This window comes from Streptopelia decaocto (assembly GCF_964273445.1).
Source record: "Streptopelia decaocto genome assembly, chromosome: 20".
Classification (NCBI taxonomy): domain Eukaryota; kingdom Metazoa; phylum Chordata; class Aves; order Columbiformes; family Columbidae; genus Streptopelia; species Streptopelia decaocto.
The window spans coordinates 7,194,324-7,221,563 of record NC_138675.1 but is presented as its reverse complement, the minus strand read 5'-3'; the positions used below and the strand labels follow the sequence as shown (position 1 = coordinate 7,221,563).

General features: G+C 61.4%; 1 protein-coding gene across 1 annotated transcript in view; it reads right to left on the bottom strand.

Moving 5' to 3' along the window:
* AJAP1 (adherens junctions associated protein 1) overlaps positions 1-26,309 on the bottom strand; it is a 29,366-nt gene extending 3,057 nt beyond the window's left edge. Inside the window, exons 1-5 of the mRNA XM_082070063.1 lie at positions 26,244-26,309; positions 11,897-12,552; positions 4,587-4,674; positions 2,334-2,576; positions 1,098-1,228 (exon numbers count right to left, since the gene is read on the bottom strand). Coding sequence (XP_081926189.1) covers positions 1,156-1,228; positions 2,334-2,576; positions 4,587-4,674; positions 11,897-12,552; positions 26,244-26,272 — 1,089 coding nt within the window. The 5' untranslated portion in view covers positions 26,273-26,309 and the 3' untranslated portion in view covers positions 1,098-1,155. The remainder of the gene's footprint in view (positions 1-1,097; positions 1,229-2,333; positions 2,577-4,586; positions 4,675-11,896; positions 12,553-26,243) is intronic.
* Positions 26,310-27,240: the final 931 nt, after the last annotated feature.

Below are 27,240 nucleotides of genomic sequence, written 5' to 3'. Positions count from 1 at the left end.
AGCACGTTAATAGATGGGGAGTGAGAGCCTTTTTGCACTGAACAGCGCAGCCCCTGCAGCCGGGGAGGCTCTGGGGGCACAAACACCGGCGGCAGACGCTGAACCCTTCGCTTCTCCTCCGGCTGCCCCCTCACCGGCTGAGCCAACACGGCCCAGACTCTTCCCTTTTTGTTCCCTTCCATGCTAATCTAATTATATTTCTATGTTCAATAGCTGAGCACAATGTTAAACAGGCTATTCCGACCCAGCTGCACTCAGGGAAGGCTGGAAATTTCATTTACACGGAATATATGATTCATTACAGCGGGGACTGGGAACAGAGCAATTAATCCACCTGAGCGCGCGGCTCTGCTGCCCCGCGGTGCGCCGGCACGCAGCGACTCCGGCCGCGGCCCTGGCACCGCCCGCGGCCGTGCGCCTTCCACAGCAACGCAGGGAGGAGAAACGGCTCAGGCCAACTCAGAAACCAAAGAACCCCCAACCAGTGCACTATTGAAACCAGTACAACAGGGCCATCCCCGCTGTGGCAGCAGCGCCGGCTGTGAGCGCAGCTCCCGGGGCCGTGCACAGGCTGGGCTGAGCAGAGCACGGAGAGGAGGAGGAGGAGGAGGAGACCCCAGCAGCCTCGCAGAGGGACTGTGGAAGCGTTTATGGCAGCAAACATCTTTGGGTACCGATGGAGCGTGCATGGCGGGTGCGTGACTCCAACGGGACGGGCTGTCCATCATGCAGCAAGAGGTTAATTACAGACCCGGCCCTTGCACAGCACGGAAATTCCCATCGCTTGTCGAGGTTTTAGAACCACACGGTCAGGCTCAAGTTCAAGGCTGCCCCAGGGACCCTTTGCTCTCAAGCCACATCCGCCCCAGTCCCGACCTTCCAGCTCAGCCCGTCTGTAATTCACCTCCGTGGAAAAGCCGTTTTGGTACCCAAGGCCCCATCCCCGGCAGGAGACGTGTCCGGGTGGATCACCCTGCTCGGGTCCGACATCCCAACAGGAGCGCGAGCGGGAGGACGGCAGCGGGGTGGGCAGAGCGGCACATCGCGTGCAGGGGACGATGGGGACAGGACGGATGCGGGACGGACGCGGTACATACCAGGAAACAGCCCGACGGCGTCTGCCCTGCCCCCGGAAGTCAAACAGGCTGCGGCCAGTCAGCAGGAGATTTCAAACCACTTCTCAGACACAAAGGCCACGGGAATAAGATGCCGGTCAGAAGAAGAGGGTCTGCAGCGAGCAAAAAAGGGGCTTGCACGTGCTGGCATGTAACGCAGCAGGAGCAAGCGAGATGGGCTGCTGCAGAAATCAGCTGTGTTAGAGGAGAGAAAGAATGCCTCTACAGCAACGCTTTGAATGGGCGTATTGCTCCTGGAAACCAGGATGGTGCAAAGCTCAAAACTCTCCTGATTCTTCCTCTAGTTCTGGGGGACGTGCATTTACGGTGTGGTGGAACCGCACAAGCGCCAACAGGCTCTGGAGCCGGCGCAGGGTGTGGGGAGGGTCGCGCTGTCCCCGTCCCTCGGTGCAGCAGAGCGAGGGCAGGCAGAGCGAGGGCTCGCGTCCCCCGCACCGCACCACCGGCTGCTACAAAGCCCCTGGTTAACGCATCGTTATTTCACACCAGACGCGGTTGGTTTGGCTCTCGCCGCCTGCTCTCCCATTAACCACCCCGCTTGTTCCAACCCGGCAGCTCTGCCGATGCCGCTTGGGAGGCAGCGCCGATGCTGGGAGATGGATCCAGCAGCATTTACGTGCTGGCAGCAACAGCCAGGAACCGAAACACGTGTGGTGCTGAACGCGGCCAGGGCTGGCTGATCGTGGGGACAGGGGACACCGAGCAGAGCCCCGTCTGCACTGGGGGGCAAGGGGTCCAGCGGCCACGGCCACACTGAGCTGATGGGTGGGAGAGCATCACAGTGGCCGGGAGAGCCAGGACAGCCAGGGCATCATCTCCCTGGGGAGGAGAGGAGCCAGTGGACCCCGGCACGGGATGGAGCTCCCCAGCCCACAGGACACTGCACTGCTGTTCCCCAACCCGCAGGACACTGCACCATCGCTCCCCAGCCCACAGGACACTGCACTGCTGTTCCCCAACCCGCAGGACACCGCGCCATCGCTCCCCAGCCCACAGGACACTGCACTGCTGTTCCCCAACCCACAGGACACTGCGCCATCGCTCCCCAACCCACAGGACACTGCACTGCTGTTCCCCAACCCGCAGGACACCGCGCCATCGCTCCCCAGCCCACAGGACACTGCACTGCTGTTCCCCAACCCACAGGACACCGCGCCGCCGCTCCCCAGCCTGCGGGACACCGCGCCGCCACCTCACCTGTTTCCATTGAAGGTGGTTTTATAATCCCCGGGCGAGCGCAGCGCCTCCTCGGCGTAGACGGGCAGGGGGGTGCGCACGCACTCGTGGGAGCACTGCAGCGTCTCGTTGTAGGCGGTGAAGATGTCGAGGGCGCTGGGCACGCGGGGCGGCGCGAAGTCGGTCAGGTTCTGGCAGCTCTCCTCCTGCTGCTCCAGCTTGCGCTGGTGGCTGTTGCGCCGCGGGCGCCCGCTCTGCGCGCAGCTGGGGACGGGAGAGGGGACACGGTGCACCACGCGTTACCGGTTGGTAATTCTGCGTCACTCAATATTAGATTAGAATTCGGCACATTGGAAAGATCAGCCACAATCAGGCAGTCATTCGGCTTGCGTTTTTTTTAAGGATCAAATGTAAATTTTAGATACAAGGTTTTTACCACCAGAGGAATTAGTTAGCAAGTCAGAGGTTTATACCTGCAGGAGATGAAAACGTTTCTGTAAGTGAAAAGACAGAGGTGGGAACAATGAAGTGAAGCCCTTTCCGTTTGGGAGGCACCAAGAGGTTTTAAGTTATGGGCACAAATCAGCTCAGAAGCCGGCGTGACACGGCCGAGGGACAGCGGCAGGGCCACCCCGCTCCCGGTCTCCCCCTGCGGAGGCTCCACGGGACAAGCGGCCCCAGATCAGGCTGCTCCTCATTAAGGGTCACATTTGATTAATTTGTCACTTTTTTCTGAACAGGACTGACAGTGTCCATCGTAACAGTGGGTTTGGGAAGGTGGCAGCTCCGAGGGCAGCGGGAGCTGGGGACGCTGGTGCTGCCTGCACAGGGCCACCCTGGGGACGGTGGATCCGCCCGCAGCGGGCACAGCCGCTCCGCACCCGCTGACGTGACCCACACAGCCCTAAAGCAGCCGCCGGCTCCGCCACGGCAGCACAAGGACTCACGACGAGCAGGACACTCGCAGCCACTGCCCACCCGTCCTGCCCCGGGGGACAAGCGACAGCCGAGGGACGGGGGGCAGAGCCTGTGTCCCCTCGGGGCCAGGGACCCAGCGTGTGCTCAGGGTCAGCTCTGTCCCCACCAGCACAAGCAGTGCCGCAGGGAGCCCAGCGTGCGGTGTGACACACCACAGCGGTTTGGCAAATGCTGGAGCTGAGCAAACCCGCCGGGACACAGGCTGTGGCCCGCTCAGGCCGTGCCCGCCCGCTGGCATCCACCCGGATCACCCGTTTTCACTTGTCTTAGCAATTTCTGTTCTACACTGATCATAGAATCACGGAATAGCTTGGGCTGAAGGGACCTTCCCGGCTCACCCAGTCCAACCTGCCATGAGCAGGGACATCTTCACCAGATCAGGTTGCTCTTCGAGGAGATCGCTGTATTTAATTTTTATCCCATTTTGGCTTCAGCATTAGGTTACCGGAGCTGCTGTGCCGAGGACAGAGCTGCCGTCCCGCCCGGCGCGGCAGCACCGCGCGGCAGCTCTGCCACCGGCCCGCGCTGCAGCCGGATCGCTGCGCCAGCACCGCTGACCCCAAAGTAGGGCAGGTCCCTGGGAAAACAGGTAAAGGCAGGAGCGCCTGGAGCGAGACGCTAACCTATTTTGCTGTACGCCAGCCGTGCTGAGAGAACAAACGGCGAGCGAAGCTGGAGCAGCACATGAGCACCCCGGGGACAGGGGACGGTCCCGACCGGCGGCACCCGAGGGGTCAGGGGATGCTCTTCAGCCCCTGGAGGGTGGGCAAGGGCAGAAAATGCAATTGTTGGTCGCTGACCCAGGCTGGGGACGTCAGGAGCAGCTGCAAAGCTGCTCAAAAGGCGGCTGAGATGCCACCGGGCGCAGGACAGGTCCTGCCGTGGCCACCGCGCTCCGACCGCAGCAGGTGACACCCGAGCAGCGACACACACGTGTCCACGTGGGACTCGGCCCTGGCCACGTGCCGGTCCCCAAGGCCACCCACCGCGCGGTGACACGGATGAACGCAGGTGCCTCAGCCTCCTCCGCAGGTTTCGGTATTGAAAACGCAGGATTTTCTCCTGCAATGTCTTTCTGAAGCCGCCCCGGCGGGCGCCACGGGCTTTAGCCCCCGCAGCTGGAAACGCACCCCCGTCCCCACCCTGTCCCCACCCCGTCCCCCCCCTGTCCCCACCCTGTCCCACCCTGTCCCCACCCCGTCCCCACCCTGTCCCACCCTGTCCCCACCCTGTCCCCACCCTGTCCCCACCCTGTCCCCGCGCCCCCAAGCCCAGCAGACCCCGGAGGGACCTTACCAATTTTTTAAGACAAGAGTTGTTATCAGAGCAGCAATGACCATGATGAGGGACACGGTAATAGTGATTATCTGATGAACCGCCAGACCTGGGGAGAGAAGAAACGAGAGAGAGTGGGGATGGGAGCCCAGGGGTGATTCTGGGGTCCTGGGCAGCTGTGAGCAGAGCCCCCCAAACCCCCCCCCACAGACCCCCCCGCTGCAGCGGCCCAACCCCCCCTCCCGCCTTACATAAAATAATCTCAAAGCCAGGCCTCTCATTTCCTACCCTCTCAAGTATGTTCCTTGTCAGCCCGAATTAGGCACGAAGAACGGAAGAGATGTGGAGACGTGTCCCCTCCGGGCCGGCCGGGAAGCATGAGCGCAGCCGCGCAGCGGGTGCGGGTGAGCCGGGGATCAGCAGCACCGCACCGACCGCTGGGTCGGGTGGGCTCGCTTTCTCCTAATTCACCTTACACGGGGTATAATTTTGGCTCGCGTATCATTCCTAATGAGGAGTTTGGAAACAAAAGCGTCTCGATGTACAGTATGTTTGTGATTCTGTGCTGCTTTACAGTTGCAATTTTGTAATGAAATGATTTTGCTGGCTGCAGCCCAAGGATGTGCTATTTTTCACAAACAGATGTTGCAGCTCCTGATGGATCAGATTTTTAATAAATAAATAAGTGTTAGGACGACAGGAAAACAAGCAGTTTTATAGATATATATATACATATGTGCATGTGCATCTGTGCAAAACACGCACAGGGCTCCCAGCTCCTGCGGGTGTGCGTGGCAGGGAAATCACTGCTACTTCCCACCAAAGCGCCTGGATTTGGGGCCACGCCAGGGCCCCCCAGTTCCGGGCACAGCGCACCCCGCTCGCCCGGGGCCCCAGCACCGGGCTGGATAATGAGGCCAGAGGAGTTTTGTCGGGGTATTTTAAACCGCGGATCACACTTGCTGCTCTGCCGCCTTCTCTCAAAGGACTAAAGCTCTGACTCCCTTGGAATCCGTGATCTCGCCCCTGTGTCCCGGGGGTCCGGTCCCTGCCCACGCTGCCCACAAAACTCAGCAAGGCAGAAAAGCTGCTGCTGCCTCAGGCGGCTCCGGGGCGAAGCCGCCACCTCCCAGGGGACACGGCGTCCCACGCCAGCCCACGCGTCCCCAGGAACCGCGAATCCCCCCGAAACACGAGGGAAAAGGCTCCTGGCCTGGGGCGGAGCGGGAGGAGAGCTGTGCCAGGCTGCCTCAGCGCCGGGGGACAAACTGCAGGGACACCCGTCACCCGAGGCCACCCCCGCCACGGAGCGGCCCCCAGCCCTCCGTGTCCCTGCCCGCGGCCACGCGCGCCCCGCTCCGCACCCCGCCGCATCCCGCCCCACATCCACCGGCTCCTCGCTGCATCACCGCTGGGATGCGGAGACCATGACATCCCGGGTTCCGAGCGATGAACCCGGCCAGCAGTGACACCTTTTTAGGAAGCGCTCGCGGACTTTGCTGCCAGGACGCGTCCCAGGCGTAAATCAAGCGCTCAGAGATGCGAGTCTTGACAGTTTAATACAATAAAACCAAGGTCACCTTCGGTGAGTCTGATTCACCGAAACACACCCAGAGCCAAGCGCTCGGGCAGCGACCGCGGGCGGGAGGAGGTGAGCGATGCGCTGGCATCTGGGGGACAAAAGCACTCACCTCCAAAATAAAAGCAGGAGGGTTTCCTGAAGGAAACGCACACCTGGCGTCTCCCAGCGCTCATTCTGCTTTGCCAGCGGATACACTACAGAGACGTCTGGGAGAAGAGCTGGGGAAAGGAGCAGCCGTCCCGATGGGTTTTAAGCACAGGACGTGGTCCAGAGCAGATGTCAGCCACAGCTCTGGCCAAGGGGTTTGCTGGAGGAGAAATGACTTCCCGAAGGCCAACACGTCCGACCTGCCGCTCTCCGGATCCTCGCGGTCCCAGCGCCGCTCCGGCGGGAGCTCAGCGAACCACGGGGAGCTGCAGAACAACGCACAGCCCAGGACCTGGGGCTCCTCTGCTCCCCAGGGCTGCGAGCCACACGGTCCCTCCCATCGCATGGACAGAGGGACGGCTGCTGGGACAGAGGGACGGCCACTTGGACAGAGGGACGGCTGCAGAATGGGATGATCAGAGTTATTTTTCTCCCTCGACTCAAGCGCGTATTTGGCGAATGACCCATTTCCGCGGTTTACTCGCGGTCCGAGCGCGCTGTGACGGCTCCTCCAGAAGCGCTGGCGGGAGCCGCCGCTGGCTCTCGCTTCCCAAGGGAATTCACGAGGAGATGCCACCAGCCGAAGGCGAGGGGCAGAGAAAGGCTCCCAGCCCCACCTTTCGGGTCCCTGAGGACCCTCCCAACGGGAGCCACGTCCCAACAGAGCCGAGGAGCACAGCGCGAGCGGTGCCCGCCCCGCCACATCCTTCGCAGCAATCCTGGAGCAGCTCCCAGTGGGACACGGCCGAGAAAGATAAAAGGAAAGACTCTAAAAATAAAACAAAAACACCCCGGTGCCCAATTCCTTTGCAAACAGAAGCGGCGTCGGAAACGACGAGCCCTTCTGCAAGGATGGGAGCCGAGCAGAGGCGGCGGGGACGCGGGAGAACCTAACGATGCAATTAATCCTTGCACTTACATAATGGGAAAGGCGCCGGCAGAACAGATTGCAGGTGGCTGAGCACTGGGAAGGATGGCAGCTCCTTGGAGCAGGACACAGGGATTTGAAGGAGGCCTGGATAATTTTAGACTCCATCACATACATAAGTTGCCATATGTACCGGCACAGAAGCAAGTTCCTTTGCATTGCATATTAATTCTGCACCAGAGCCCGGGGGGATTAAGGGGATGGGAAATGTTTCTCCCAACAGCGTTAACCACAGCGGTGATGGAACGAGGGACAGGGACTTGACGGGCAACTGGGGTGAGTCCCTGCGAAGCCCTGTAGCGATACCCTCTGCAATAAAGACTAACAGGTCTTTTTTCTTACTTTGCAAATGCATCAGGTCCTTTCCTCTGGGTCTTCAAAGAAATACAAAGAACCACATGGAGCAAAATCGAAGAGAAACATCCATTCTGCAGGAGAAGGAGTTAATGGATGAGGTATCCAGGGAGAGCAGAACACCCCGCTGGGGACACAGAGCACCGGGGAGGCGAGGAGAGAGACGGCTGCGGAGATACGTGGTGTTTAAACCACGGCCCTGGAGCCCGCTCTGTCTGGAGGAAAGGGACCTGCAGGGTGAAATCGATAGCTCGTAAAGCAGAACGGCCCTTCTGCTTCTGCCGAGCCCGTGACTCACCGCGAACACCGCGCCCCGGAACACGGGGCCGGCTGCGCGCCAGGACCTGGCAGCAGCACTTACGGCACCTTGGGTTTGTTTGCTCGTCTCCGTGGCAAACGTTTCAAACGGCGAAGCTGCAACGCCAGAGAGCTGCAGGACCTGCGGTCACCTAACGACACGTCAGTAAGCGGTGAGGAAAGCGGCAGAGGCCGGGCCGGGGATGCTCGGTGAGCTGGTCCCGGCAGCGCCGCGTCCCGGCGCAGGCACCGCCAGCGGCTCCTCCGACAAGGCTTTTACCAGCCGATTTGACGCAGTGACCATTTAACTCGAGGGTAATTACAGGAGAAGTATTTAATGGAATCGAAAGTGTGTCCAAACCCCTGCGCTTCTGCTAGAGCAGCAGAATTTAATGTGTCGCCTGCCAGGAGGGAAGCTCTTCAAAGGCACTTTTGAACCCTGGAAATGCTGAAATGTCGCTGGGATTTTCCACTCAGGCCCCATCCAAGCTCTGGTCCCCTCCACGGCGCGACACCCACGCTCAGCATCCCCCCGGGCGGCAGCACCCGCACCAACCCGCGAAACGCAACCGCAGGCTCCTCACATCGCCAGAAAAGGCGATTTCCTCAAAGCAAGCGAACGCCAGGGCTTCCTTTGGATGTTATTTTAAAGACCATATATTTGCCACCGAGATGAAAGCGCTGAGTTGTGGCCTTTCTGGCCACCTTTTGAGACGGCTCCCGGACACCTCCGCATCAACGGAATTAATTCCACGAGAAAATCCATTCCAGACTAATGTCTCGCTGCTGCAGAAGCGCACAACGGCAGCGAACAGGAGATAGAAGCTCTTAATTAAAAACAAAGAGAACCTCTATCCCCCAAGGCCTTTATTTCAACAGCTCTGGTTAGGGAGACCGTATTTTTCATTTTCCCAAGAAAACAGCTACGAGCCGCAGCTCTTTGAGGACGCTCGGCAAGGCCTCTAAGTTGCATAAAATTAAAAAATTAAAAAAAAAAGGAAAAACCAGCTCCATTTCATTTTGCAGAGCATCATCTTGAGTGGTGGGAACAACCAAGAGATGCCCCGAACACCCGCACGGACTGTCCCGGCTCCCGCCCCGCATCCCGAGCATCCCGAGCATCCCGGGGCCCTGGGGAAAACCGGCTGGACCCGAGCGGCGTCTCAGCCTCCCCGGCCCCCAGAGAACGCGCCTGATCCCCGAGAGCCTCATCTAGCCCATAAACCACATTTGGACACACAAATTCAATCAGGAGTGTTGCGTGGCTGTCTGCAGCAATCACAGACGCAAAGGGCCCCTCCTGGGGATGGCTCAGGCTCTAACACCAGCACTGCCGCCCTGTAACAGCTCGCGAGAAAACAATCTACAATCACAGGAGGGTTAGATACGGGGGGAACACGGCACCTGGAACCCTGCTCCAGAGCAAAGCCGCTCATCGCTGCGCTGGAGACCGCGCTGGGGCTGCTCCGCACAGCCCCCCCGCCCGCACAGCCACAGCCACCCGGTGCCGCCCGGTAAATCGGGGCGACCGGCCCCATCCCGGCCCAGGCAGCGTCGGTCACCCCGACCCGCAGACACAGCTCCTCAGAAAATAACGAAAAAACCCAAACCACAGCAAGGTTCCTGGAAACCTCCCGGTGGTTTGGGTCGGGCTGATGAAAGGAGAATATCCTGCTGCTGCTGGGAAATATTCTTGCCAAGTACGATGATCCTAGAGGCTTATGCTAAAGACGCTGGGACTTATCTTCTCAGGTGTTACAGCAAATATCACCGAGCCATAAATACTTCTGAGAGCAGCAGCGGCGAGGCTCTGGCTCATTTAGACACACGTGGGTGCGGGTGCACACGCACGCACAACATCTGCTGATCCCGCCGAGACCGAGGCGCTTCTGCTCGCCAGAGAGAGCTCGGCAAGCGCCACACGCGGCCCCCGAGCCCGGGACTCGGGTTTCTTCCTCCCACCACCCTCACGGCAAAGCCCCCTCTGCCGCGGGATCCCCGGGGGGCTGGCCGGGACGGGGGCGACGGCCCCACAGACGCCCCCAGCCCCCCAGCTGCGACGGCTCCCACGCCTTTGCATGGCTCCCACGCCTTTGCACGGCGCATCAAAGAGGCGGCTCCAGCCCGACCGCCCAGGGTCTTCTTTTAAACACATTTTATCTTTAATTAATTCCTTTGAAGCCTTTTGCATGCGCTATCTCCTTGCGCCCAGCACCCCTTCTCCCGCACCTTCTTTCTGAAGGCCGGGTCCTCTGCCGGGGGGGAAGCAAACGCCTCTATATGGTTGTTATTTATTGCCGATACGTTCCCGGCCAGCAGCGGGGGGGCTGGGACGCCACGAGCCCAGCGGTGCCCCCAGCCCCTCACCTCCCGAAACATGGAGCCGCGGCTCCTGCCCCAGCACGCAGAGCACGACGCCAAACACGCTGCGTGCTGGCGATCAAACCACCATTAAGAGCAGCAGACGGCAAATAAAGTCTTCTGCCTTACAAAACACTTAAAGGTTTAATTAACGGTGGCTTTATTCTAATAATACTGAAAGGAGAGCCTCAGACAACCCAGCGAGTGCAATTCACGCCTGAGCTCTGACAGCCTCTGATTCATTCTTCTCTTTTATTCTGCTTTTCGGGCAGCGCGCGGTACAGAGGATGCTCTGCCTGGGCGCAGGAGCCCACAAGGCTCCTCGCAGCCCCAGCCCCCTGCCGCATGCTGGAATGTTAATGATTTCTCTCCTTCCGTGCTCCACCGTAAAATGATGATGACAGCCCCCGAAAAAGGAGGCGCATTTTTGAAAAGCATAAGCATACACTCCGCTTGGGTGAGCAGATTGCAGCCCATCTGAGCGCCATCGGCTCTGCCAGGCGGGCAGGGGTGGCACCGGGACACACACCTGAGCGGGGGCACCCCAGCCACCCCGCAGCACCCGCAGCACCCACAGCCTCTCCTTCTGGATACCACAAGCCATCTCTCCTCTGCCTCCTCTCCTACCTACAAGCCGAGTGCTCGCTGTTCCAGGGCGGTTTTAAAGCTTGTTTTGCTGTTAGTGAGTCACGGAGACATTGTTTCTGGCTTTATTTTCTTCTCACTTCCTCAGCAAGGAGGAGTGGGGTGCGAAGCCGAGCTAACTGAGCGAGAGCGCTTTAATTGCTCATCTAGGTGAGCGCTGCTGCCTGCACAGCCCAGGGCCCAGGGCCCCGGCGGCACCCAGGACGAGCCCCCTTGGCGATGCACGAGCCCCCTTGGCGATGCACGAGCCCCCTTGGCGATGCACGCGGGGAGGGAGGAACACGGGGGCAGAAACGCCCTCGTTAGCACGACGGCGGCACCGGACCCGACGGGAACGATGATGCACTGGCGTGTCCTGGCCTGAGGGACCCTGGGGTGGCTCTGCCGGCTCCCAGGGTGGCCCCAGCTCCCTCGGGTGCTGCCAGCGGGACCCCCGGGGCTGCAGCCAGAGAGAGCTGAGGGACCACAAGCTGCGGAGCAGCATCCCCCCCGCCCGCCCCGGGCTCCTGCCGTACGGGAGGAGGACTCGCGATGCTCGCTGAGGCAAATAAAAAGTACAGACAAGTTACCTAATCCTAATTTGTAGCCATATGTTTTTCCCAGCAGAGAACAAACACTTCCAGCCGCTAAAGCTTATACAACAGAGAGGAGCAGGGCTTGAAAAATGCACAGCCCTGCACCGGCGCATCGCCAGCAAAACCGCGGCCGGGGCTTCGGCACAGCGCTGGCCGACGGCTCCCAAAACGCTTGTCCCAGGACGGGGCAGGGAACACACCAGGGACACGGCAGGGACACAGAGGGACACAGAGGGACGTGCCAGGGACGCGGCAGCTCGTCCTCACCCAAACGATGCCACCGACCCCGTTAAGCACGTGCCCAGCTGCCGCTCGCCTCCCCAGTGCCCTTCAACATCACGCACCGATCTCCACCCAGGCAGCGCTGCCGCCAAGGATGCTCGTGCCACAGCGACCCCCTGTCCCAGGACCCCCGCCCCATTCTCCCCCCGGCAGCCCCTACCTGTGCTGTCCCCCAGCCCGCGGGGCGGGCGAGCGTCCTTCCCGCTGCTGTGGCCGGCGGCCGGCTCGGCGGTGCTGGTGCGGCCGGGGCTGCTCCGGGGCGTGTCCCCGCCGGGTGCCGGAGTGCTGGGGGGTGCGCGGGGCGGCGTGGTGGCGGCGGTGGCAGCGGTGACGGTGGTGGTGGTGGTGGCGGCAGCGGTGGTGGCGACGGTGGTGGCGAAGGCGCCGGGCAGCGTGCTGCTCTCCAGGGAGTCCTCCTCGCCCGTGGGGCCCCACACGATGACCTCGGGCAGCGCCGTGGGCCGCCCGTCCCGCGGGGCGAAGCCGCGGCTGCGCAGGTGCCGCCGGCCCCTCCGGGAGCGCGGCCGGCGCTGGGGGTGGCCGGCGGGCAGCGGGGCGGCGGGGGGCGGCCGGCGGGAGCGGGGTCTCTGCGAGGGTGGCACGGGGGTGCAGGTCCAGGGGGGGCCGGGGCGCCGCAGCTCCTCCCCGCTCCCCGCGCCCCACAGCGAGCCGCGGGACAGTCTGTGCCGGAGCGCCGGCCGCGGTGACAGCCGCCCCCCGGCGCCGCCGGGCACGGGCTGGCAGCTGGCGAGGTCCATGGCTAGGTGGAACATGGCTATTAAAATCCAAGCATGGCTTCCAAGCGGGCAACCTGACCTGCGGACAGACAGCGAGCGTGTTAGAAAGGCAGGGGAGGGACCCGGCACCCCCGCTCCCCCCGGCAGCGCGGAAAGCGGTGCCAGCGTCCCCCAGCGCTCCAGCCTGCACCCCCAGAACAGCATCGCAGCACCCGCACCCTCCCACAACACCCACCCCGGGGGCAGAGCCCCTAAGACGCTGCCCCACACAAAGCACCGAGTGTCATGGTAAGGAAACGCCTGATAGGCAAATTTGTCTTGTTTTTACAAAAAAATCGTTAGGCCAAAGCCTAAAATCTTTACTCCATTTTATTCAGCTTTTACACAAGAAAGACTTTTGTCAAACTCAGCGGGAGTTAATGAGAGCTTTATATGGCTAAATAGACTAATCCTCCGCAGCGCTGCACCCCGTAAAGTCCTCGGTAGCACTAGAAAATGTGCATCTGGTTGACAGAAGCATTTGTACACTCCCTCCACGCGGGAGCGAATGAAGCGAAGGGAGCTGACCTGGATACTCTCCGGCACCGTCTTTTCTGCTCAGAGAATCTCCTTTTTTTTTTTTTTCTTTAATTGGGTATTTTTTCAAAGCGTAACAGCATTTATTTTGGGGAAGAATAAGGCAACGCAGGGAAAAGAGCGCAGAAGGAGAATGGGAAGAGCCATAAACAGCCAACAAATACCAAAATAGTTCAGGCTGGGGGAGGAAGGATTTCAAGGCTTCAGTAAAACCAAACCACCCAAAACACGCTGTTGGTGGCTTTTTTTAACGGCCGGCAGAGCGGTGGCAGCACCAGGAGCAATCCCCGCGGGGCCACCGGCAGCACCGGCAAGGAGTCGGGAGAGCATCAACCATGGATCCACCGTGACAACGCCCGTATTGAGGCCAGCGGCACATCAGGCTGGGACCGGCTGCTGCCCGACCCCCTAAGGCCACCCGGGATGTCCCCGTGTCCCTTGCACCCAGACCTGTCCCTGCCCTCCGCCAGCAAAGCTGCACGCGGCGCTTTTATCAACAGCCGCAGACCGGGGGAAGATGCGCCCAGCGCAAACCCCTGAACCCCAGCTGCCGCGGCAGCTCCCGAGAGCCAGAACGCCAGCGCTCAGCTCCCGGGATTGGCAGCTTGGACGAAAACCACATTTTTTCCCCTCTTCCCACTTCCTCCTGCTCGCCCGTGCCGTCCTCAGGCTGCGGTGACGGCAGCCCCGGGCTGGGGCGTTCGGGACCTGCCCAGGCATCGCTGTGCCCTGGCTGTGCCGGTCCCTGCGGCGGCACGAGGACACGGGGGAAACACAACGCACGCCCTGGCTGCACACGGGCTGTGCCACAAACACCGTGCTGAGCGCGGCCAGGCAGCACCCGCTGACACCCTAACACAGGAGTGTCCCCCGCTCCTGGCATCTCCGGTGATGGGGGGACACAGGAGACACCCCCAGCTCGCCCAGGCTGCACAGGGCAGGCAGAGACCCCAGCACCCTGTCCTGCCCAAGGACACCACGCGTCACCCTCCCGCCTGCATCCCGTCGAGTGACGCCAGCCCAGGGCTGTCACCCACGGAGTCCTCCCGGCCACCCGCCGGCTGGCACGGCCCCAGAGGCGGCTTGTGGGAGGGGAGCGGCGAGTCCGGCTACCTCGCAGGAATTCTGCGTGGCATGCAATCTTTTGAGGGCTTTGCAACAACAGATAAGAGCAAGTGTCCTTCAGAATAAATAGCAGCGTGTAGGAGTTGCCGTTGCCATGGCAACGCGGGGCGATGCGCTCGGCGCAGGGATGCGGCAGCGCGCAGTGGGGCCGGCGGCAGCCGGGGACCCTGGGACCACCCTGCTGTGCCCCAGACCCCCCAAAGCGGGTGGTGAGAGAGACCCGTCCCGGGGCAGCCCCAGGAGCGGGGACGCCTCCCACCCGGGGTCCTGCACCTTGTCCTTGTCCCAGAAATGCGCCTGTGCCACAAGAGCCCGCAGCTCCTTCCTCAGTTCCCTTCCCCACCATCCTCGGCTCCTTCCTCATCATCCTTGGCTCCTTCCTCATCATCCTCAGCTCCTTCGTCAGCTCCTTCCTCACCATCCTCAGCTCCTTCCTCAGTTCCCTTCCTCACCATCCTCAGCTCCTTCCTCAGTTCCCTTCCTCACCATCCTCAGCTCCTTCCTCAGTTCCCTTCCTCACCACCCTCGGCTCCTTCCTCACCATCCTCGGCTCCTTCCTCACCATCCTCGGCTCCTTCCTCGCCCTCCTCATCCAAATCATTCACTCCTGCGAACCCCAGACCCGCTCCCATGGCTCTAATGGATGGAGAGGCGGCTGTACTCTCACACAGCGAGGGAAACTGCTACAAACATAATATCTACCTGCACTTTGCTAGAAGTACAAGAGCAGATTTCAAGGAAACTGCTCAGATAATTACAGGGATCGCGCACATTAAGTGCTCCATGGCTGCTTTGCTGAGCCCAACCGAGCCAATCTCCGTTTCAAAGGCAGTGAAGGTGTTTCAGACGGAGCCATCGCAGCCTTCCCACTCTATGTGACACTTCAGAATTCTCCCCAGTATGAAACAAGAACCCCTCTCAAATCCTTTCCGACGCAGCCGTTTCAAGAGGAGGAAGGCTGGTACTTGAGAGATTAATTCCAAGGAGGCCGGAGGCTGCGAGCTGGGGCAGCGGCTGCAAGGCACGCCTGGGGACGGTGACAGCGCCGCCAGCCCCGCTGCCGCGGGCAGGACGCGGGTTAATCCAGCGGCTGCAGAGCCAGGCGACTGCTGCACACCCAGCAATCCCGAGTCCGGTAATCTGTCGGAGCAATTAACCGGGACCGTGGCCACCGAGCGGCTCTGGCAGCCAGCGGAACGCGGCCCGTCAGCAGCCTGCACGGCGTTCGCAAGAGACCATTTCCCGCAGCCTCCCGGGCTCGCTCGAGCGTGACTCCCCAGGCGCCAGGTGCCGATTTGAGTCCCTTTCATAAGGTGCTTGTTTGCTCTCCAACACCGGCCCCTTTTTCCCCTGACTGTGGAGACACTTCACTGGCAGCATTAAGTGCAGAATAGGCTGATTTTTAATGTAGAATTATACAAATGGAGCCATTCTTCCATTTCATGCCTCCTGTTAGGTAATCTATTGGTATTGCACAGGGAATCAAGGTTATGTCCTTGTTGGGATGATTTACGAACTCTGAGCATTTCACATCTCCAACCAGCGAGCAAGAGACAGAAATATCCCCGTGAATCGCTGGAGCGCGAGCGGGAGCCGTGCCGGGGACGGGCGACGATCGCTTGTCCAGGAGAGACGTGGCAGGAAAGCGGGGACCCCGCTCTGGGAAGAGCGTCCTGGGCAGCGCGGGCGCGCGTCCTGCAAGGTGCCCGGACACGGCGCGTCGCGGGAGCGCGTGCAGGAAACCACTGGCCTTGTACAGAGGAAGAATGAGGCCGCTGCAGCTCGGTGGTGACATTCACGCTGGAGCAAGACGACAAGGGGACGGCTTGGGCGGTGGCAGATACTTGGCCCGCAGTCGCATGTCCTTGCCGAGGTGGGGACGGCAGCCGCAGCTGCTCCTGCGCCGGTGATCCCTGCAGCGCAGCGACCGTCCTTTGCTGTGACACCGCCAGCCATTGCCATGGAAATCCAGCACCAGCCTCGCGGGGAGGAGGCAGCAGCACGTTCCTGTGCCAGGGCAGCACCAACAGGTGCCAACAGGCACAGGGGGTTACGCCACGGGAGCAGCGGGAGACCCCGCGGACCCCCCGGCACCCCGGGGACCGCGGGCACCGCCGACCCCAGCGCGTCTCTGGGGACAAACCGCTCCGAACCCAGACCCAACGGGAGCTGGGAACTCGCTGTTCACTGCACCACTGCAGCCGCTTCTCCAAGATAATCATAAAGCCGAGAAAATATGGCTGCCAAGCTCTTTAAAGCCAGGACTGGGAATTAAGGCACAAAAGCTGACACGCAGTAGCATCTAGGTAAATCAAATGTGCCACATGGCTACCTAGCTATATTACAGACCTGAGCTGCAGGATTACCTGCTAATAAAAGTGATATTTAAAAAAAGTCCTAAGTTCTTCTGCTCTCCCCCTTCTTCCCGCAAGTAATTAAACCAACACCACTTCCCGCAGCAGAGGGACGGGATTGATGGCGGAGGGGAATCAGCAGAGGGTGAAACGGGCTGAATCCTCAACTCCACAGCCGGGCAGACCAGCACCTGCTTCTGGGGAAAACGGGGCGGGAAGGGTCGGCGGGGCCGGGGAGCAGCGGGGCCCCCGGGACAAAGATGCTGAGACGGGGCAGCCGGACCCGTCCCCGTCTGTGCCCGGGAGCCGCATCCCGGCGAGCAGAGAGGGCTGGGGCGGCCGCGGCGCGGGGAGCCGCTCGCGTTCCGCCTCTGCTGCGAGCTCACCCAGCTGCAAATAAACAATTTTAACATTTGAATAGCCGCGAGTGCGGAAGGCATAATTAATACCCAGCGGTACCGCCAATATGCTGATGCGGTAGGCGCAGCCCCTGCCAAGGCTGTCGGGAGCAGATCTGGCGCAGCGGAGCCGCGGCCCCGGCTGCTCTCGCCTGCGCGTCCGTCCTTCGCCGGAGGCAGCGAAAGGGCAAAGCCCCAGCGCGGCAGCCGGGGCCGGCGCATCCCGGAAAGAGCAAAAAGGAGAAACCAGAGCGAACGGGCGCACGGGGCGTTGCCGCAAAGGGAGAAGCAGGTTTGCTCCACACGCCAAAGCTCAGCCAACCTTCAGCTCTGGGTTTCAAGCTCAGTTTCTCAGAGATTCTCAAGGCTGCTGACAGGCCGGGGTGCCCAGCGCCCGCCGCCAGCCCCAGGAGCAGCGCGAGCGCCCGGCTGGCGCAGCGAGCTGGCAAACGCCGCCCGGGCTCGCCAGCCTCGCTCCACTCGCTCTAGAAAGGGCGCAACATCTACCCGCCCTCCAGCGCTTCCCCCAGCCGTGTGGGACTGTTGCAGATCGGATTCGAAGAGCGCGGGGGGCGAGGAGCCCAGGAGTCGGTGTGTGCGTTCACACAGAGAAATGTCCTCAGCAAATTTCTGCACAGAACCGGCGCTGGGCAATCCCCGCTCCGGCAGAAGGAGCTCGCGCGGGTCTGGCTCCCCCGGGAAGAGCCAGCGGGCTGCGCTTCCATCTGCCAGACGTGGCCAGGCGAGGCTCGGGCAAGCTGCCCCGAGCTGCCGGCCGTGTGCCACGGGGACAGCACCACGGCCACGCCGCTTCCCACCCCGGCCGGGCCACGATCCGCCCCAAACCCTTCCAACAAACTGCCCCAAACCCTTCCCAGGGGGACGGTTTGGCTGTTCCCAGCTCGGTTCGGTCCCTGCATCCCTGGGTACCAGCAGAGCATCCCCGGGTACCAGCAGAGCATCCCCACCAGCCCAGCCGGCAAACACTGTGCGCATTTAGCGTGGCGGGGCCGGACAGTGGGACGTTTCATCAGCCCTGGGCAAGAACACTCGGCTTTTGTCCCGCGGGATAAAGGGGGTTTGTGAGCGCTGGCTTTCCAGCACAAACCTGCACCTGTCGCCCACTTATTCCACTCGTTTCCCCCCCAAATTCTGCACCAGCGCCGGGGAGCGGGCAGCAGCAGGAGCTTCAGTTCAGATACAGCTCGCTGGGAAGTTTCACTCAGATTTTCAAGTCTACCATGTATCTTGTTGAACAGTCACAGTCTCCAGCGCCATTCTTGGTGATATTAGAAAAATCCCATACACCTAAGGAAACTAGGGGGTTTTTTTCCCTTATTTTAGCTCTCTCTGAACCTCCTCGTGTATTCCAGCACCTCGTGAGCACCACAAACCCGCTTCACCCGCCAGCAGCCGCCGGGGTGTCCCCGGGCGAGCGTGACCGCGCTGCCCGCGCCATCGTCACCACGAGCGGGGAACGCCCGCCCTGCCAAGCACACGGAAAACCGAAGGGACTGCGACGCGTGTACGAGAGCACTAAACCCGGGAGCTCAGCGATCATCCCTAATGCTGCACACAACAAACAAGGGCAGCGGTCGCTTCGGCGGCCCCCTGCTGCGGATACCGGCTTGCGCAGGAAGGTGCACATCAACCATGGCCACAAAATGAAGGAATTGCCCATTCCCCTGCTTTGCTCGGGAGTTTTCTTCCTTTGCCACGTGTGCATTCCATGTAACAACCGATTTGTGAACAAAAGCGGGTGTCTGCAGCAGGCCCAGGGCTCGTTCTCTAGAGAGGGAGAGCACGGTAAAGGCTGCTGCCCACACCGCCCTTCGGCACCACCGAATAACCCGAGTGCTGAGCTTCTTTCCCAAACAGATGTGCTCAGGTATGCCATCGTGCCCAATGACCGACACGGGGCCAAGCATCCTCTTCCCACGGCGAGGGACGACGTCTGCACGGGTCCCTGGGAAATCCAGCCAATTCGGGGCTTATTTCCACTGGAACACCCAAGAGCCAACGCTGGTGTCTGCGGGGAAGGCCCCGCAGCCCCGGGGTGCACAGCCTGCCCAGAACCTCCGCGCCGCACACGGGGACAAACACCAGGAAAGAATTTCAAAAGAGCCAGTCGCTCTTACAGAAATGGAGAAGATGAGGGAGATAAAGCCTCTGAAAGCAGACAGATGGCTTTTATGGAGCAAGAAATACAATAAAAAAAAAAATAGCAGCAGCAGAGCACTCTTTGAAGGTGTGAAACATCAATAGGGAAAAGCCTGGAGAAAGCAAAGGCACGAGAGCCGGGGCGGGAGGAGGGCAGCGGGGAACACCAGCCCCAGCTCCGGAACCGGCTGCGGGCTCTGCTGGGACCCCGCTGGGGAGGGGACACCCCGCTGGGGAGGGGACACCCCGCTGCTGGAGAGACACGGCGGGACACATCTCATGGAACACAGAGAACCGTCCAAAAAGATGGAGGAAAAGCCAAACCAAAATAGAACGCGAAGGCAGGGAGAATGAAATCCGGGACAAAGACTCTTGATCCTTTCACACAGAGGTTTAAATCCCCTTTCAGCACCGCGCAGTTTCTTCTCGGTGGAGAAGAGCAGCTCTCCGGCCACCTCCCCACGGCCGCGCCGGCTGCGGGAGCCGAATCCGCCGGATCGAGGTGCCGGTGAGTCAGCAGCGGCACGAGCGCCTGGAAAACACGGCGCTGTTTGTGGGCACACACCTCCCCAGCCTGATTGCCGTGAGTCACACACCCTCCGCTTCGCATCTCGTTGAAAGGAAAAAAATACCCTCTTTGCGGGAGCGATGAAACTTTTCAAAGCGTTATCGCCAACGGAGAGACGGGGCCTCTGCCAGGCCCACGGCGGCCACGGGAGACCCCCCAGCCCTCGCTGCGTTTTGCAAACCTCTGCAGCTTATCGCATCTGCCACCGCATCTGGGCTCCCGGCAAGCGCCGGGTCCGTGTGCCAGCAGCCTCGCCGGGCCGGACCTCGGGAGGGATGAGCGGGAAGGACACGGAATCGCATCCCTTCCCACTGCACGCCTGAGCAAACGTCCCCAGAGAACTGCCCCAAGAAACGTTTCCATCCTCATCCATCAAAATTAGCAAAATTGATTCTGCCAGGTTCTCTGCGACAAGAACCCGGAGTAAGTTCTGAATATTTCACATGGGAGGATGCGAGAGGAGCCTCTTACAAAGCCAAGAAACAAGAAGACAAGTAGCTCATCCTCATCCTTCGCAAACAAAGTTTCTCAAGAAAACCCCTGAAAAACAACCACTTGTAGAAAACAGGTTTATCCTTCTCGGAAGCTGTTTCTGAAGCAGCCCCTGCCCTGGCAGCGCCGTGTGACCCCAGCGGGCTCAGCCGGGCTCCGGCGGGACGCGGCCACGTGGGCTCCCGGCATCAATCACCCACGTGTCAGTGGGTACTTAAGTGGATGTCCTAATCCATGTCAATTAACTGACGCTTCATTACTCAGTCCTGCAGACGGAGATGCTATCGCAGCACGGGCAGCGGGGCTGGGGTCACGCGCGGGCCTCTGGCAATTACAGGAACGTGTCTCCGAGGACACGGCGTGTGCGGCGGGCACGGCTCGCGGGCCGGCAAATCCCGGGGGGAGCACCCGCGCTGCCCCCCGACCTCGCCACGGCGTTAACCTGAATGACATGCAGTCAAGTGGCAACATCAATTAGCACCGTTCGCTCTTAACGGAGCCTCGACTGCTGAGCACGGAGCCGCAGCGGCTCACGCCGTCACTCAGCCAGCGCCATGCAGCCGCATTCCCTATTTACAGCGCCCCAAACCACCGCTGGAGCTTCTCCTGAGCATCCCAGGGTGCCCAGGGCCAGAGCCCCTTGCAGATGAGAGGGACCGATCCCTGCCCCGCTCCACAAAACCACGTTCCTCGCACGGTGGGGCACACGGTGACCTCGTCCCGCCACGGCCCCCGCGCCAGCGCCGCTCCATCCCCTGGCTCCTCTGCGTTAGCGCACGCACACCCCGGCAAGCTCCGGTTTTTCCACCTCAAGGGCCCAGATTTGTATTTCTCTTGCAAGAAACACGTCACCAGCGTCACGCTCCGCGTCGTTACCGCTCCAGGGCTGCCCACCAGACACGGCACCAGGGAACGGCTTCTGCTCCCCACAGCTCCGGGCAGGACTGGGCAAGCTGGACCACGCTGGTGTGCAGCAACGGCATCGCTGCCGGACACACCAGCGGCCACCGGCAGGACGGACGCGGCACCGCTGGGGTGCACCGACGCTTCCAGAAAAGCAGAGCTGTCAAGAAAGCCCTTCAGAGCAAATCTAAGCAAAAAATCATCGCATGTTAAAGCATAACTCCTGCCCACACATCATCTCCAAGTCACAATGAGACATTTTGCAGATCAGAGTTGAAAATGAACACTTCATGAATGATAAGCTTCAATTTTTTCTAAAAAAAGTCCATTAAATTTCTCCAGGAAGCCAATGGAGGCTCTTGGGAAGCCTCTGCCACTGAATCTCCGCGGGCGCTGGCCCGAGGGCGGGCAGTGGTCCCGCACTGAGAACCGGCCCCAGGCTCAGGGGCTTTGCCGGGGCTGCGCCACCCCCGCTGTGCGGGAAGGACCCGGTCGAGTCCCCGGCGGGCGCTCTGGCCTCCTGCCCGGGGCGCTCGGTGCTCGCTGCCCCCGTCCCCGCTGATTTCCGCCCAATGGCTCATCCATCTCCAGCCAAGACAGATTTCTCTTCTTTTTGTCGCTGTTGCTTGGTACCAGAAAGGCTGAACCGAGGAGAGGACGCGCTGGAAAAGTGACACATGCTCCTGCAGTAACTCTGGTTATCTCTGGCGTTATCAAGTCTCCGTGCTGCTCCATGAGCATCACACCCGGCAGCCCTGGTCCCAGGCGAGAGCTTCACCGCAGCATCCCCGGACCCGCTGTCTGTGCCACGAGCGGCGCGGGGGCTTCGCCTCGGCCTGGGCAACCGGGCAAGGGGCACCGGAGACAGGCGATGCCAGAACCGCCCCCTGGTCCCCGCCGAGTCCCCTGGAAGGAGGATCCAGCGCGGCCTCCGCTCGCCGAGCCGCTCAGAGGAAGGAGCCGATAAACCCAGAAAGCAGCAGCAGTTCAGTGGCAGACAAAACCTCATTTCACGAGGAATCCGCATAAAACCAAATTAATGTTGAAGGATGAAGGCAGGTAAACCTCCCACAGTTAAGTTCAGGCCACAGAGACTCAGTTTAAATCTCCCAGCAGTTCTGATTTAATCAATGCATTTCAAAGTGAAATTAGATGAAGTACATCTCCATCACAGGAAATTATGTAAGCTATCAAAGTCTGTAGGTGCAGGTCCCGGTAAGAAGAGCCACAGGAAATATTCATATCAAGTTGAATTCCATTTTCGAGGAGGCAGTTCAGGTCCAGCGTTTTACATTATTCCAGTGGGAAAACCAAAGTGTCTCTGGTGAGAAGGGAGTACCCGGGGTGAGGAGGGGCCAGCGGCCGCTTCGGGAGCCCCTGCCCAGGTACCGCAGGAAGGAAGGACAGAAGGACAGGAAGGAAGGACAGGAGGTCAGGAAGGAAGGACAGAGTAAAACCCACCCCATGTGTAGGCGCTGGGGGCTCCATCCCACCACCGCCGTGCCCTCGAGGGGCGACGCTGCTGCAAGAGCGTTGGTCCCAAACTCCGCCAGGCCTGAGCTGCCGTAACCCGCTTCATCACCACCAGCGCTAACGAGAATAACGAGCACAGCAGCCCGGAGCGGCGCAGCTCCCGCTCCTCATATTGATTCCCGTAATCCTTCCTCCCAGTCCTTCTCCCATTAACTATATTTAAAGGCTTAAGCATGCATACATTTCCATAATCAACCCCAGACCTGTCGGAAGCCATATGGATTATTCACACCCTACAGAGCCATCGTGCGAAGCCACTCGGGGCGCTCGCCGCCACCCCGTATACATCCATATAGGCACCAACGTACACCAGCCATGCTGGGAGACCTCGAGGACAGGGAGGGGGAGCGAGGCCACCGGGCCACCCGCACAGCTGGTCCCTGCCTCGTGCGGTTCCCTCCACAGCCCGGCCTTTGAAGGAAAATCAGCAGCTCCTGATTTTCCACGGACAACGGTTACGTAAAGCAAACCCAAGCTCTGACACCCAGAGTGGAGGGGACAGCGGAGGGGACAGCGGGTCCCACGTCCCGCGGGCGGGACGCTGGGAACACAGGGCAGCCCCCGAGCATCCAGGGCAAGCAGCAGCTCCCACCCCTCACCCTGGGGCGATGCCACAAAGGCAGCGCGGCGGCCCCGGCGTTATTACCACAATTATTCATGCTCCAGGGATGAGGCTGCTAAAGACCAGCGCCGCTCCCTTCGCCTCATCTGTGAAATTGCTGCCAGTTAGGAGGTACGAACCGCTGCATAAAAGTGCAGTTTATTCAAGCATTATTGTGCCTGTTAAGTATCATAGCCGGTGACACTAGATGAATTTCTGTGGCAATCAATTCACCCGGGAGCAGGCAGCGCAGCCCCTGCGCGGCTGCGGGATGAGTAAGGGCTCCTTGGTGGAGGCCATTAACTCCCACTGCTTACTGCTCTCATTACTTTCCAGACTGCAAGGCTTGCATCTTTGACGAGCGGCTGAATCTACATTTGACAGCGTGAACCTGATGAGTGAAATTCATGGAAAATGTTTGCTTTGGCAGTAACTACAAGGCCCATAAAGTTTCCTCGGTGCCAGTGCGCAGGGATGTATGTTTTTAATGAGTTGCTTTACACAATCGGTTAGAAATGGCAAACCATATTTTTACTCATACTGCAAATCACTCAGGAGCTAAATGCTGTAAAAAGCACAGCATATTGTTTAAAAGATCGTCTCGGTTGCTCCAGAAGGGAAGCCCTCAGCAGGGCTGGGGCCGGCAGGCGGCACGCTGCAAACGCTGCCGTGCCCTCCCCGGCGGGCGCAGGCGCTGACGCAGCCGCAGGCACACACGTCGCTGCAATTCGGGAGGTGACAGTGGCTGCCGTCCTCCAGATAACGGACCTTCGCCCCGCAGCCCCCGCGTCCACACCTGCGAAGGGCAGAGCGGACCTGGAGCACCCCCGGGACTGCAGGGGGCTGCAGCGCTGCCCCCCAGCCCCGCTCAGAGCCGGGGAGCAGCCAGTCCCCTTCAGCAAAACGCAGGCAGAATAATTCTGAGCGAGGTGGGTGTGCGGGTCTCGCCCTGCTCAGCGTAGGAGCAAAGCTCGCCCGCAAGGTCACGCAGCTGCTGCCGCCCCGGGCAAAAGGAATCCGACTTGAAAGGAGCAATAAGGCACCATCTCCCACGCCAGAGAGCAGCTCCAGGCAGGGGCTGCGCGGGGTGAAACGGGCGCTGGAAAGGTCTGCTGCTTCTCTCGGAGCTATTTTTCTAGCAGTCTTCAAGAAAATGAGGAGAAACGACATGGGAAATGTCAGAAATAAAGCCAGAAGCAATTAGAGTTAGAGAGAAGTGAGAGCAGCAGGCAGGGTTAGCGGTAAAGTTGTCTCTTATTAAAAATAAAACACGGAGGGACTGGAAGCTGATGAGGTGGTACAGAGGACAGCCTGGCGCTGAGAATCCAGGATAGACAGCAAAGAAATTCGCAAGGCGAATCGAGGAGAGAAAGGACCGGAAGGCTCCTGTTTTCATTGCTAAACTCTTCACAAAAATAAAAAAGCAGAGGGCGTCCTCTGTTTCCAAGATAACAGCCTTGTGCTGGCTCCAGCCTCAGGAACAGCCCTCCCGTTCCACCGGGCTCTTCATCTGCCACAGAACGAATCCGCACGCGAGGACCCTGGAAACCAGCTCGGGCGCTTTCCAAGGAGCGATTCCTGAGGTCACTACATCACCGCAGACCGTCCTTCCCAGCGGCAGCAGCGCTCCCTCGGCAGACGGACGGACGGACAGACGTCTCCGGCAGCAGCGTGAGGGTGTCCGTGTGCCCGCGCTGCCACGGTGCATCGGCTGGGGACAGGGGACGAGGCCGGGGACACACCGGGAGCTCACTCGCCATGTGCACCCGGAATGTGCTGCGCGCACACACAAGTGTGAAACAAAGCTGAGGGCCTCCTCCGGCTCCTCGGCGCAGACAAAACCTCAGTTCAAGTTTCACCCTCCGGGACTCCAGCCAAAGCTCAGGCACAGGGACAAAGCCTCCAGTGACTCTGGCGGGTGATGGACAAAGGCCTCTCGCATCACCCGCAGCTCCCACGGCGTGTGAGGGGCCCCGCCACCTCCCCCCCGCACCCCCGACCAGCAGCCATGTTCTGCCGGAGCAGGTGGAGCGGAGCGGGCCGGGGGCTCCCCTTGGGGCTCCACGGGGTAGGGCTGGCGGTGGGGCCGCATCCATCTGCTCATCCCGCAGCTGCCTGGGGCACCGAGTGCTGCTGCCCGGGGAGCAGCCACAGGCCCCGGTGTGGGCTGCGAGAGTGGGGACGCCTGCTCAGGACCCCCGGCTTTGGGACCCCCCTCCACAGCAGCCAGAGAACAGGACAAGGCACAGGAACCGCTCTCGGCTCCGCAGCCGGAATGCTCAGGGCAGGCAGGAGGGTCTGACCCCTGCCCCACACAAATCACTTGTCAGCTCAAAACCAGGACTTCTCAATACAAAATCGCGTGTGGGGGGAGAGGAATTGATCACACATCACACAGCACTGTAGTTTTCCTTATGATCTCACTTGTTTAACACGCTGCTGCTTTAAATGTAATTCCACCGAGGTAGGCTCAAAACACAGGAAAACAGGTCTCCCTGCGGCTCCGGGGGCAGCCGGGCAGAGCGCGGGCAGGGGCTGGGTAACTAGTGTTCTCCACACACACCACCATGGAAATAACAAGATTTCGGCTCAGATGACTTCGCAGCGGTAATGAAAACGTGTTACATAACACTTTGCCTCCGTCTCCTCTGCTTTGCAATTCTCGATTAATCCCCCGAACACATCCATCCATCCATCCATCCATCCACCCTGCTGCCCGTCCGCCGCACATGCCCCGGCCGCTCCCCGGCCCCTTTCCCCGAAAGGCACCGCACGTTCCCGGCAGCGCGCAGGGCCAGCGAAGGGACACCGACCCCCGCGTCCCCGGGCAGGGCGGCCGGACGGAGGGAGCCCCGCCGGGCACCGGGACCGGCCGCGGCTCCCGGAGCGCTGGAAGCCGCCGAGCCGCGCCGCCCCGCTCCCCATCCCGCACCCCGCTCCGCGAAGTTCATTATTTAACTCCGGGAGCCGCTCCCCGAGCGCACCGGGCGGGCGGAGGCGAGAAGCGCAGCCGGCGCTCGCTCCGCGGGGCTCCGCGGGGCCGCCGCGCCCCGGCCCTACCTGCTTCCCGGGAGCCGTCGCATCCACATCGTCACGTCTCCCGGCCCGGCCCGGCGGGGCTCACCGCCTCAGCTCTCCATCCGGGCGCGCCGCTCCGCGCCCGCGGCGGCGCTCAGCGGCGGGGCAGGCGGCGCGCAGCGGGGCGGGCATGCCCGGGGGTCGGCGCTCCGGCTGCCCGGGCCCCTCAGCGCCGGCGGGGCAGCTGCGCGCCCGCGGAGGCTGCGCGCCCCATGCGCGGCGGGAGAGGCGCGGGGCCCCGGCGGGCGCGGTGCGGCTCGGCGAGGCTCCGCTCGGCTGGGCTCCGCTCGGCTCGGCTCAGCGCGGCTCGGCGCGCCCGCGTCTGTGCGCGCACCCGCGGGGCGGGGGCGGGGGGCCGCGGCTCGGGGAAGTTGCGCGGGGAGGAGGCGGGGGCGGAGCGCGGCCCCTCCGCTCCGCTCCGCGCTGGGGCGGGGGCGGACCTGCCGGCGGAGCCCGGGCCGGGAGCGGCTCCGTCGGGCGCTGGAGCCGGCGGGCAGGGGCCCGCGGGGGGACCCGCCGGCAAACGGCCCCGGGCTCCCCGAGACGGCGCGTTCGGGCAGCAACTTCCCGCGCCTGCGGAGCGGGCGCCGGAACGCGCCTTCTCCCGGACCCGGACCAGCTGCGGGCTCTGCCTAATCCGCAGGCACCTGCTTCAGCCCGACTGCCAGCTTAGTTAGGCGCGCGTTTGGCAGGTCAGCGGTGCGGGACTGAGGTGTCACCGCGCTGATTCCCCGTCCCTGAGGAGCCGGTGCCTCCAGTCCCCGCGCTGAAGGCGGTTTCCTAAAGAGCACCGGGAAAGGGGCTGCATTTTTAATCCGTGCTCTGAAAGTCCCGGGGAGCGGGCGGGATCCCTCGGCCCCCGCCGCCTCCTGCGCCCGACCGATAAAAGAGTTCCCACTCGTGGTCCCGCACATCTGTTCTGCAGGGAACGTGTCGAGCGAGTGTGAGCGCCCATGTGCCGCTGGCGAGCGGCATCTCC